This window comes from Physeter macrocephalus, chromosome 4 (assembly GCF_002837175.3).
Source record: "Physeter macrocephalus isolate SW-GA chromosome 4, ASM283717v5, whole genome shotgun sequence".
Taxonomy (NCBI): domain Eukaryota; kingdom Metazoa; phylum Chordata; class Mammalia; order Artiodactyla; family Physeteridae; genus Physeter; species Physeter macrocephalus.
In genome coordinates, this window is record NC_041217.1 from 26819981 (window position 1) to 26833013 (window position 13033).

At 42.8% G+C, this 13033-nt stretch overlaps 1 protein-coding gene across 3 annotated transcripts in view; it reads right to left on the minus strand.

The window, feature by feature from the left end:
• The window catches only part of NMNAT2 (nicotinamide nucleotide adenylyltransferase 2), a 184484-nt gene that overhangs the window by 129454 nt on the left and 41997 nt on the right, over nt 1-13033 (minus strand). For all 3 annotated transcript variants that reach the window (XM_024133855.2, XM_028488419.2, XM_024133857.3), the window contains exon 4: nt 3254-3399. In XM_024133855.2, the coding sequence (XP_023989623.1) occupies nt 3254-3338 (85 nt within the window). In that variant the 5' untranslated portion in view covers nt 3339-3399. The remainder of the gene's footprint in view (nt 1-3253; nt 3400-13033) is intronic.

The following is a 13033-nucleotide window of genomic DNA, read 5'->3' on the forward strand; positions in this document are numbered from 1 at the left end:
GCTGGGCCCGTGAGCCCTGGCCGCTGAGCCTGCGCATCCGGAGCCTGTGCCCCGCAACGGGAGAGGCCACAACAGTGAGAGGTCCGCGTACAGCAAAAAAAAAAAAAAAAAAAAAAAAAAAAAAAAAAGACAAGCTAATTCTAAAATATTTTACAAATAATGAGAACTGTACAAGTACTACTTTCCAGAGACGAAGACTGAGTTTTTAGTTCTGAATGACACTTTTTTGTTTTGTTTTGTTTAGTCTCTTTTTTCTTTGGTAAGCAATTGTATTTCAAAATATAGAAGCTCTATTAAAGGTGTCTAATTTCAAAGCCCTGTTTGCATCTTTATACTTTTTTTCTATTGCAAATTGCAGGCATCTTTTAAAAGTTTGATAATTTTATTGCATTAATTATTTCTGTATTGGGGAAAAAAATTTAAAAGCCATTTAAAAGGAGAAAATAGTTCATGGATGCCTGGTTTCTTTAGAGATGGGAAAGAGCTCTTAAGGAAATGCATATTTAGGAATCTCATTTAGTTGATGGCAATTTAATTCTAATCTCTGTTAGTATATGTTTGAAGGAAATAGAGTTCATGGAATTATTCAGTCAGAAGATTAGTGAGCAGTTCTTTCTGCTTTTGGTACAGTGCAAAGGCCTATTCAAGAGGAATCAGGAATGTGGGGTTCTAGTCTCAATTCTGCCACCCACGCTCCATGTCACTTAAGCCACTTAAGAAAGCCACTTAGCCTCTGAACATCAGTTTCTCATTTGTAAAATGGAGATAATGATGCCCTTCTTGTAAGCTTCTTATTAGGAATAAGTGACATACACGATGAAAACGCTTTGTAAATCAGAAGCTGCTCTACAAAAATAAATTACAAAACTTATCACTAGCTCAAAGATTCCCATAAGAGATTCTACAAAAAAAAATTGTTTAATATGTATTTTGTGTTCTTGTTCCTGTTTCCTTTTCAATGTATATGTGCTAAATCCTTCAGTAGGTTATAAGCTCCTTAAAGCCACAGTGAGCATACCGCATCCTCTTTCCATGTTGCTCTCTGGATTACACATAACTCATGGACACTCAAAAGTCTTTGTTGATATTCTCTCCTCTTCTTCAGTTCCAATAACAAGCAAAAGTCACTACTGTCAAAGTCTCCTTTCACCTATTCTATGTCTAAACCTCCCTGCTGTAATCCATACCTATTTCCACATACTCGCTCCTCTAAACTCATGGAGAACCGGCAGGTCAGCATCAACTTAACAAAAGCCTTTATCACTATTACTAAACTCTCTTTAGCTTCAAGACAAAATCCCTGGTTCTCAATCTAAAGCTACCCCTCCTGCAATCCAGAACAAGTGGAATTAAGTACATCCTTAGTCCCAGGAAGAAAGGAGGAGTACCTGCTGGCCCACTAAAGATTACTAGAGCCAAGGAGTTTCAGAGGAAAGTCCCTCCCTGTCTGGGCAACTGAGAGAAATAAAGTACAGCCACATAAAATGGCCAGAGGAAATACAGACAGAGAAGAAAAGAAGGACAGGGGTGAAGACACCAGAATCAAAAGAAAGTGAAAGGAGAGTGTTTTCAGGGCACTAATATTCCCTTAGAAGGCTGATGAGATGCTCTAGTCTACTTTGATGCTTGAACAAAAGTCTTTATTTAATAGGTAAGTTGGCACCAGCTCCTGATACAACACTTTTAAAAGCGAAAGTATGGTGAGGAAGGGATGGCTACCTCAGTCACCCTCCTTGGATCCTATAAATGTGCCTATCTGATCTGCACTCTGCTCAAAGTATATTCTTTCCATGAGGTTTTTAATAGGGGTGCCCAGTTCAACTCACCTTTTAGGTTTAAGAGAGGAATATTTTTATTCTAAGCCACCTCTCCCAGTCTTTACCGATATGATGTGGCTCTCACTAAACAGCCCTAGGAGGGCCCAGGCAATCCTCAGGCCCCGGGTAAACACGTGTGCCCGCAGCCGGCTCCGGCTCGCCCTGCGTTTCAGCACCGCTGTCTCTGGATAGCGCCTCCCTGGCCGGCCGGCTCAAGGCCTCCCACCCTTCACTCATCCATCCCTAGTCCACTCGCTTTCCTCTTCTCGTTTCTCTCATTGCCAGAAGAAAAGCATCCCGACTTCTAACTTCTCCTCAATTCCTGCTTCAAAAGTGACCTCCGCGTCCCTCCCTCAGGGTCTAAACGCGCAAGCCCCCGCGCCTTTGGGTCCTCCTGGAGCAGCAGCGAAGCCCCGCCGTTTACCCACCGGTGGCCCGAGATCTCCGGCAGGCAGGCAACGATCACCTTTCCCTTGCCACTTCTCAATCCCAACCAGCAGCCAGGAGCCCCCGCTCACTCCGCCTCTCTTCGCCACAAAGCCTCCTTGAATAAAACGCGCGATGATGCGCCCTCGCCCCGCCCAGCCCCCAAACACACACACACACACACACACACACACACACACACACAGAGTCATACATACACTCGCACGTCTCAACCCTTGTGGGAGCCATCGCCAACCTGGGCAGAGCCTCGGCCAACTTGGGCCCCATCCTTCAACACCGGCTCGGAAAGGGCAGCCCGCAGCAACCGCCCCGCCCCCTCCCCATCCTAGGCGGCGGGTCCCGGCAGCCAAGCCCAGGCCCCCGCCCCCTGCTCCCCACCTCCACATTCACTAAGCCATCCACCTCGCGCGCGCAATCCACTGTCCACAACCCTCAAACATTTGCCCCGGGCCGCCCCGAACCAGCAGCCAAACCATAAACGAATCTCCTTGAAGCCCAGCCCTGTTCCTGGTGTGTTGTGTGTGTTTGTGTCTCTGAAGCATATACATCATTAACTCCTTCGAGCTTTCGGCCCAACCTAAACAAACAGCACGTTATCTCTAACCCCCTTCTCCCTTCTCCGCGCCCCAACCTCTGCCCCCATCCCGATCCTCACCGGCCAAGTAGCCAAACCACCGCACCACCGCACCCCAGTTCTCAAACCTCGACCTCCCACCAACCCGAACCAACACTCCCCTCCGGCCCCGCCCCTCCCCCACCCCTTGGCCCCCAGCGAGTAGGGTCTGGCCCGAGCGAGTGACGCCTCGGAAGCACAGTCTGCGTCCCCTCCCGGGAGCCCAGGATAGAGGGGCTGACCTCCCACCAGCTGGATCAGCCAGCACACCTCTCCAGATGGGTACTCGCCTTACCGTCAGACGCCCTGGAAAACACAGGTGCCGGGGAAAGGAGAGAGGCGGAAGCAGGCTCCGGGGGTGGGCGGGAGGACTCACCGAACATCTGAATGTGCCCTTTGGTGATGGGATTGAAGCTGCCGCAGGCGAGCAAGATAACGTGGGTCTTGGTGGTCTCGGTCATGGTGCGGGTGGGTCCCTCGCGCTGGTCCAGGGGTCGCCTCTCTTTTTGTGTCTCGATACGTCTGCAGAGGGAGAAAGGAAGGCGAGGCTCCGGCGGTGGATGCTGGGGACTCCAAGGAGCCGCTCCAGACGCAAACCGCGTCACTCCCCGCCTCCCCTTAACGCTTGCAGCTCCGGCAAAATCCGAGGCTGCTTTTGTATTGCTAAGCTCCGTCCTATTTTCCTTCGAGCTTCTTTCACGCCTCTCGCCCTGGTCTCCCTCTCCTCCCTTTCTCTCACCCCCACCCCACCCCATCACGCTCTCTTCCTTAGTGTTTATCTATAAGTCAAGATGTGGTACCCAAGCCCAGAACCCTGACCACTGACAGGCAACCATCAGCATGGTGTGAGCTCTTTCTCTTACCTCCTTCTGAATTAGTTTTCCTCCCTCAATCTAACATTTTTCTGTCCACACCTACTTTCTTGAACATTTCCAACTCCAAAAGTGTTCGATTTTAAGAACCGTTTTCTTTCTCTCCTCAAAATTTTAAGTGGGGAAATGACAATTGGTCACTTCAGGAGTATTCATTTCTGCCCGTCTTTCCCCGCTGATCTCATGGTTTTGAACGACTTAACTGAGTCCAGAGGTTGACCTAGTGGTTGCCAAGAAATAGGGGGAACCTGAATCCTTCCCCTGGCATACTGCTCCTTTTGTGGGTTGAAGCAATGAGAACATGGATGTGACAGAGTTACTAAAGCTGTGTTAGAAAATTATTGTGATCTTGCATAAGCTATCAAAATTGAGACAAAGATTTACCCATTCAACAAGTGCTCCTTGAGTGCCCACTATGTGTTAGGCTCTGTTATAAACACTGCTGATAAAGCAAAGTCCCTGTCTTCATCAAGTTTACATTCTACTGGAAGGAGATAGACAATAAACAAACATAGAAGGAAATATTAGAGGGCAATTGTGCAATGCACAATAAGTGAATGCAGTTCACTCTCTGACACAACAAAGGGTGAATGGAGAAGAGCGGACCACTTGAAATGAAGAAGTTAGGGAAGGCCTCTCTGGGGTGGTGAAATTTAAACTGAGACCCAAATGACAAGGAGTTGTTAGTACAAGTATTCTGGGACAGGGAAGGGCTCATTGTGCTCCTAGAAATGAAAGAAGGCCAGTGTGACCAGACTGCATGAATAATGGGAAAAATGCTAAGAGAGAAGATTGGACTGGTGATTAGGACCAAATCAAGTAGGGCTTGTAGGCTAGGGTAGGGTTTGGATGTTTTTCTAAGAGGAATAACTTAGAGAGGAATAACGAAAGGAAACCACTGAAGCTTTCAGGCAGAGAAGTGATAAGTAATTTACATTTTTATAAGATCACCCTGGCTGCTAGGTGGAAAACGGAAGGCAAGGAAAGCATTTAGGAAATCCTCCTGGTAGTCTAAGCAGGTGCAGTTGTCCTTGGACTAGGTTTTATAGAGGTGAAGCTGATGAGAAGCAAATGGTCTCAGGAAAAGTTTTGTAGATAAAGTTTACAGTCTTTGCAAATGGATTGGATGTGAAGGATGAGGGAAAGAGAAATCTAGGAAAATGTCTAGAAATTTGGTTTAAGTAAATGAGTGGACTGAGAGTGAGAAAGATGGAGAAAGGAAGTTTCAGGGATGACCAATGTTCTATTCTGATACAATAAATAAACCTAATAATTTGAGATTTTTAAAAATTGCCTTTCAAAAAACTGAGATATAATTGACATAGGCATTGTATTAGTTTTAGGTACACACAATAATTCTGAACTTAGAGATCCACAAGTACAAATATTTACCTTTTTGGGGCTTCAAGGTTCTTGGATAAATTTCTACCTATTTTAGTGGGTTGGTCATTGTTTCTTATTTAAGAGCATGTAGTTGGTGTACAGTAAATATTTGTTAAATTATGCTGAACAGCAAATTGATCCTAATATGCATAAAATTTCCAGTTTAAAGATAAGTCCTAAGAACTGATGTATATTTGTAATTTGATGTATCTTCCCTCACAGGGGATGCAGATTAGTGGGACAGAAGAGCAGGAGATGTTGAGGGGAGCCCGACTTGGGTAGGAAACTCTGACACTTATTAGCTGGGCAATGAATATTTATTGAGCGTCTGTCACGTGCCAGATACTTGATTTAGAGGCTGTGAACAAAACAAAGTCCCAGTTTTAATACAGCTCACATTCTAGAGGGCGAAACAGACCATTAAAAAATAAAATAAAATAAATATAATGGTAACAGATACCATAATGAAAAATAAAGCTGGATGAGAAGAAAAGGAAAGGGAAATTCTCCTTTATTCAAGGTGGTCAGGGATGGCCTCTCTGATAGGATGGGATCTGAGCAGGGACCTGAAAGAAGTGAAGGAATGTGTCATTTGAATATCTGGGGAAGAACATGCCTGGCAGAACAGCAAGTGCAAAGAGCCTGAGGAGCAAGAGTGTTTGAGAGTCTTCGACAAGCACACCCACATGGCTGCAGAAAAGAAAGCAAGTGGAAAAGGAGGACAGAGCATATAGGGCCTCATAGGCCCTGGTGAGGGCTTTGGCTTTTCCACTGGGAGAGATAGGAAGTCACTGGAGGGTTCTGAATAGAGAAGTTACATGAGCTGACTTACATTTGAAAAGTCCCATTTTGGCAGGAAGTATACATTTTGGAGTCATCAGTATAGTTTTATATTTAAAACCAAAGGATTAAATGAGGTCACCTAAGGAGTAACATATATATATATATATATATATATATATATATATATATATATATATATATATATATATATATATGCATAGAAGAAAAGAGGTCCTCAGATTCAGCCCCAGGGCACACCAAATTAGCAGCAGTAGCTAACATTCACTGAATATCAGTAGAAGCCCAGGCATTATAAGCCATTTACAGATGTTAATTCATTTAACACTCACCATAATTCTGTGAGTTCAAATAATTTTATCTTGGGGCTTCCCTGGTGGCGCCGCGGTTGGGAGTCCGCCTGCCGACGCGGGGGACGCGGGTTCGCGCCCCGGTCCGGGAGGATCCCACGTGCCGCGGAGCGGCTGGGCCCGTGAGCCGTGGCCGCTGAGCCTGCGCGTCCGGAGCCTGTACTCCGCCGCGGGAGGGGCCGCGGCGGTGAGAGGCCCGCGTGCCGCAAAAAAAAAATAATAATAATAATTTTATCCCATTTTAGAGATGAACATGAGGGAGAACAGGGAAATGCAATAACTGGTCCTAGTAAGTATGGAGCCAAATTCAAACCCTGGTAGTTTTGGTTGAAGGCCCTGCTGCTGATCCGAGCCTACTGATTCATCTTGTTTCCCTGCTATGCTAATACAGGCACACCTTGTTTTACTGAGCTTCACACATTGCGCTTTTTCAAATTGAAGGTTTGTGACAACCAAGTATATCTACACCATTTTTTTCCAATACAATTTGCTCATTTTGGGTCTCTGTGTCACAGTATTTCAAACTTTTTTCATTGTTATTATATTTGTTACGGTGATCTGCAATCAGTTGTCTTTGATGTTACTACGATAATTGTTTTGGAGCACCATGAACCACACCAAATAAGACAGCAAACTTAATTGATAAATGTGTTCTGACTGCTCTACTGACCAGCAGTTACCCCATCTCTCTCCCTCTCCTTGGGCTTCCTTATTTCCTGAGACACGGTGATATTGAAATTAGGCCAGTCAATAACCCTAGAATGGCCTCTAAGTGTTCAAGTGGAAGGAAGGGTCAACTGATGTAGCAAGCTCCATCGCTGTCTTATTTTAAGAAATTGTCACATCTACCTCAGCCTTCAGCATCCATCACCCTGATCAGTCAGCGGCCATCAACATCCAGGCAAGACCCTCCACCAGGCAAATGATTATGACTCACTGAAGGCACAGATGATGGTTATCATTTTTTAGCAAAAAAGTATTTTTTAATTAAGGTATGTGCATTGTTTTTTTTTAGACATAATGCTATTCCAAACCTAATTGACCACAGTATAGTATAGGCTCCAGGAAACAAAAAAATTCATGTGACTCACTTTATTACAATATTCACTTTACTGTGGTAGTCTGGAACCAAACCTGCAATATCTCCGAGGTATACCTGGACTAACTGCATTCATAAAAATGAGGATAACTATACCCACCAAACCACAGAGCTGTGAAGATTACCAGTAATGTAGAACACCTAGCATATAATAGATGGTCAATAAGTGATACCTATTTTATAAATGAGAGAATGGAACTTTGTAGCAGAGGTTTGAAGAAGAGACTGAGAATTGCCACACCAAGTGTTCAGGTTTTCCCTGCTTTACCCAGGAAAAATGGAAAAGTAGGCAACAAAATTCAGTGTAACTTGCTGGAATGACTGGACACTCACTCAACTCTACAAGTTAATTTTAATAAAAAGAAAGAAAGAAAAAAGTCCAATTCAACATTCCCACACAGAACAGTGGTCAATAAATATTTACCAATGAATCAAGTACAAAAATCTTTTTTTACCAGCCCAGTGCTGAGAGTAACAATGAAACATGAATTTGTAACACAATGCAATAAGTATGTTTCAGTCTTGTAGGTTATGTCTTAAGTAACAGTTTAAATTCTATAGATTAGATTAATTGGCTGTGATTCTAATTGTCTCTTGTAATTTTATTTGTGCTTATCTCTAATTTGTGTATCCCCAAAGAGGGCTCAGGAATTGGAATAGAAAAACATTGAGAGCAAATCTTGGTTCTGTCACTTGCTAATTGTTTGTCTTTGGGCAAGTCATTTATTGCTAAGACTGGAAACACAGTAGTCCACCCTTATCCCCAGTTTCATTTTCTGAGGTTTCAGTTATGCGTGGTCAACCTCGGTCTGAAAATATTAAATGGAAAATTCTGGAGATAAACAATTCATAAGTTTTAAATTACATGCTGTTGTGATTAGCATGATGAAATCTCACACCCTCTGCCTCCATCCTGCCTGGGACCCCCAACCACCAACATAATCTGTTCCTGACATCTAACCATAGACATTGTCATGGCTGGATGATCCAGGATCACCCAAAGCAGATGATCCTTCTTCTGACAAATCCTCAGAATGTCAATAGTAGCCTAATGCTACGTCATTCATCTCACTTCATCCCATTATGTAGGTGTTTTATTATCTCACATCATCACAAGAAGGGTGATAGAGTACAAGAAGAAATTTTTGAGAGACAGACCACATTCACATAACTTTTATTACAGTATATTGTTGTAGTTTTTCTATGTTATTGTTGTTAATCTCTTACTGTGCCTAATTTATAAACTAAACTTTATCATAGGCTTTCACGTATAGGGAAAAACATAGTATATATAGGATTTGGTACTATCCCCAGTTTCAGGCATCCACTGGGGGTCTTGGAACGTATCCCCCATTGATAAGTGGGGACTACTATACCATAATACATGCCGTGTGTGCTTTATAGGGGTCCTATATGGATCAAATAAGACCATGTGTGAGTAAATGAGTTGTTTTGGGGTTTTTTTTTTAAAGCATATCCTCAGTTTTAGGTCAAACTCCATAGCTGTTCCATACAAAATACCTACTGTTTTTAAGTGTTCAGTGTTTCTATTGATGAGTTTGTCAAGGATGTTTCTGGCAGTTCCAATCTTAGAGGGTAATGGCTTTGGGAATGTGCTAATAGTGTATATATATATCAACCAATGAAAACAAATACAAAAAAACATACTAACAACAAATTTATTCTCAGTGAAGATTCAAGGCTGGTCCATAAGATATAGAAATAGGAATGTCAACCCTTGCATAATACATGTACCTTAATGTATATCGTGATCTATTCTCAGGGGTGCTTATTTTAACTTAGGTAACATAATTTGGTCCAATATTTCAAGTTTCCAACAACTGGTTAATTGCTTTAGGCTGAAAAGGAGCCTGAGTCATTCTCCCACAACCTAAACCTTGCAATTTGCTCCAGCCAGTTCAGTTTCCAAATGGCTCAAGGCAGACAGTCCAACCCAGAACCTTCCCTGCAATAAATATCTGTTCTGATGGGCAGGCTTAAGTGTCTACTGGGTCTGATTTGAAAGGTGCATATGTAAAGTCTAGCAGTGTGGGTATGTATGCTCACTTATCTCCCTATTTACCTAGTCCGGATTAATCATTCATTTACATCACAAATCAGGGTAAAACTATTCCATGTTTATGAAGCTGGGTTCCAAAGTAATATTAGAGATCATCCTTCATAGGAGGTGCACAAAGTCACACACACAAATGTGGCTCCCTAGTTCCTGGGATCAAGTCAGGTATTGAATATTTATTTCATGTTTCCTGGTAAAAATGATTCTGAGAAAAAAATATTATTCTGAGAAAACCATGACTCCTTGGGATTCTCTTCAGTTTTCTACATTTGTATAGTTCTTTCTCCTTTGTTTTCTCCACTTCTCTTCAAGATAAACATCTTCAGGGATACAGCTAAAGTGATTGGCATTATTCTCCCGTTTTCCCCCCAAGGAGATATTTTTACATCTGTGGGATGAAAAATGTCCCCAAGATTAAAAAAAAAAAATGTACCCAAGATTAAGATCCTCCTTCCTCTAGCTCTAAATCTCCCAAGTCTCACTCAAACTTATAATTTCTCTAATTATTCTAATCATATTTCAAAAATAAAAGATGTTTCCAAATTTTAAAACCTGATTATCAATTATAAACATGCCAATTTTGCTGGCACCACAGTGAAAGAAAAAAAGTACATGGGTCTTTATAACCAATAAGCATCGTATACCATTAAAAATAACAAATTTCTTCAACTAACTCAGATATTTGCTAATTTATTTATCATGACTTCTTTCAGATAATAGGGTGAGGGGCATGTACAAATCATTACTTTCACCTTGAGACCAAAGATCTCTCTTCCCAAGAGACAGAAAAATCAGTTCTAACAGACTTAGCAAGAAGTATAATTGATTAAGAAGTAAAATAATTCCTTGAAATGGCATCTGAGAATATCTCTGCCTCCCTCCTTTAAGTCACCCAAATGGAAAACACATTCAGCTCAAGGGAGCATTAAATAAAGGATAGGGGACGTAAAATACAAAATATTTTTTCCATTACATCAATACCTCACAATTTGGTTAAGTCAGATATAACCTAGAATTTCAATCCCATCATTTCCCAAACATAGAAGATGTAGAAAGCAGTTGGGGTTCCACTTCTAATACCCCCGAACACCCCAAAATTAAACTCCCCTATGAAAAACAGGCCCGGGAACTAGAGGAGGAATGATAAAGATGGTGTGACATGATACCTTTTATTACCTCTACAATGGCTCTAGAGAAGTAGCTCAGATCAAAAGATTATCCTGGGATATAATGAATAGCATGGTAACTATAGTTAACAGTGCTGTACTGTTTTCTCAGTGCATATCTGAAAGTTGCTGAGAGAGTAGATCCTAATAGTTCTCATCATAAGAAAAAAATTTTTTGTAACTATGTATGGGGACAGATGTTAACTAGCCTTATTGTGATCATTTTGCAATACATACATATAATCAAATCATTATGTTGTACAGCTGAAACTAATATAATGTTTTTGGGGGGATTTTGTTTTGTTTTTTTTTTGTGGGATCTCCGTTTCCCAACCAGGGATCGAACCCATGCCCCCTGCAGTGGAAGTGAGGAGTCCTAACCACTGGACCACCAGGGAATTCCCTAATATAATGTTATATGTCAATTACACATTATTATTATTATTATTTGGGTCACGCTATGTGGCCTGTGGGATCTTGGTTCCCTGATCAGGGATTGAACCTGGGCCCTCGGCAGTGAAAGTGTGGAGCCGTAACCACTGGACCGCCAAGGAATTCCCAATTACACCTCATATATAAAAAAAAAAAAAGACTATCCTAACAAGAGAATGGATGGTGATCACTAAACTACGCTGCAGAATGTGAGGGTCACCAAAGCAAAAGCCAAATGCAAATACAGTCCCCACTCCATCTTTTTTTTTTCCATGTGGCCCTAAATTTGCAATACTAATGTCTCCACTATGTTAAATAACTAGCATGGGGTATCTGCATCTGGAGACCACTATTACAGCATTGATCTGTTACCTAAGAAAATAAGTTTGTTAAAGAATTTTTGTTTCCCAATTTAAATGAATGAAGAAGTGAATAGAGGACTTCGGTGGTGGCACAGTGGTTAAGAATCCGCCTGCCAAGGCAGGGGACACGGGTCCGAACCCTGGTCCGGGAAGATCCCACATGCCGCAGAGCAGCTAAGCCCGTGCGCCACTACTGAGTCTGAGCTCTAGAGCCCGCGAGCCACAACTACTGAGCCCACGTGCCACAACTACTGAAGCCTGCGCGCCTAGAGCCCGTGCTCCGCAACAAGAGAAGCCACTGCAATGAGAAGCCCATACGCTGCAACGGAGAGTAGTCCCAGCTCACCGCAACTAGAGAAAGCCCACGCAGCAACGAAGACCCAAAGCAGCTAAAAAATAAATAAATAAGTAAATAAATAAATTTATATTAAAAAAAGAAGTGACTAAAGCGAGACAAAGGGAAGAGGTGGGATAGTGGGGGAAAAAAACGCATACCTTACTTTCCAGCCAATTACTTCCTAAATATCTCCAGAATTGTTCCATTTTTCTGTATCCTTCTGCTACTTTTCAGCTTCAGGCCACCCTTTCTCTCTTTAATTACCGAAGAATTCTGGCTGGATTTCCTGCCAGTAATCTTTCCCTTCCCTAAGCCATTTTTCATATTCCAGCCAAAGGGATATTTCCCTAAAATATAAATCAAATCGTATAACTCTCTGGCTTTGAATCCTTCAATGGCTTCCCACGGTCCCCAGAATACTATCCAAACTCTTAAAAGTCTAACAAGTCCCCTCATGATCTGGCTCCTAACTGCCCCCTCTCCTCACCCTATTCCCTTTAGTCCAGTCACAGTGAACTTCTTTTAGGCATCAAATGTGGCATTGCTCTCTCTTAGCCAGCAAACGCAAACCTAAATCGACTTAATTTATTTCCTGAGCCTTCTGTGAGCCCCATAGGTCTGAGTTAATGCCTCTCCTCATAGGTGCTGGTTTTTTCTGTATCACAGCATTATCACAGTGTCCTGCATGGTGACTGCCTTTTGATTTGCTCACACTCTTCACCAACATTTATTCAGACCCTAGCATGAACCAGGCAGTGTGCTTAGCACTCTGCATTCATTATCCCATTTAATTTTCACTGAATCTCAGTTAAGTATAATAGGTTCTTTGATTATACATTACAGCTGAGGAAACTGAGACTTACACGAGTAACTTGTTTAAGTTCACACAGCTAGTAAGTGGGGGAGGCAGGCTTTGAACCTGGGTAGTCAACCTGGCACTTCTAGTACCCAACTCACCCCAAACTTCAATGAGAGCAGGAACAGGTTCTATCTTGTTCAGTTATACCCCAGTGACTGTCACAGTCTGGCACATAGCAACAGCTCAAAAACTACTGGTTTCTGGGGCTTCCCTGGTGGCGCGGTGGTTGCGCGTCCGCCTGCCGATGCAGGGGAACCGGGTTCGCGCCCCGGTCTGGGAGGATCCCACGTGCCGCGGAGCGGCTGGGCCCGTGAGCCACGGCCGCTGAGCCTGCGCGTCCGGAGCCTGTGCTCCGCAACGGGAGAGGCCACAGCAGAGGGAGGCCCGCATACCACAAAAAAAAAAAAAAAAAAAAAAA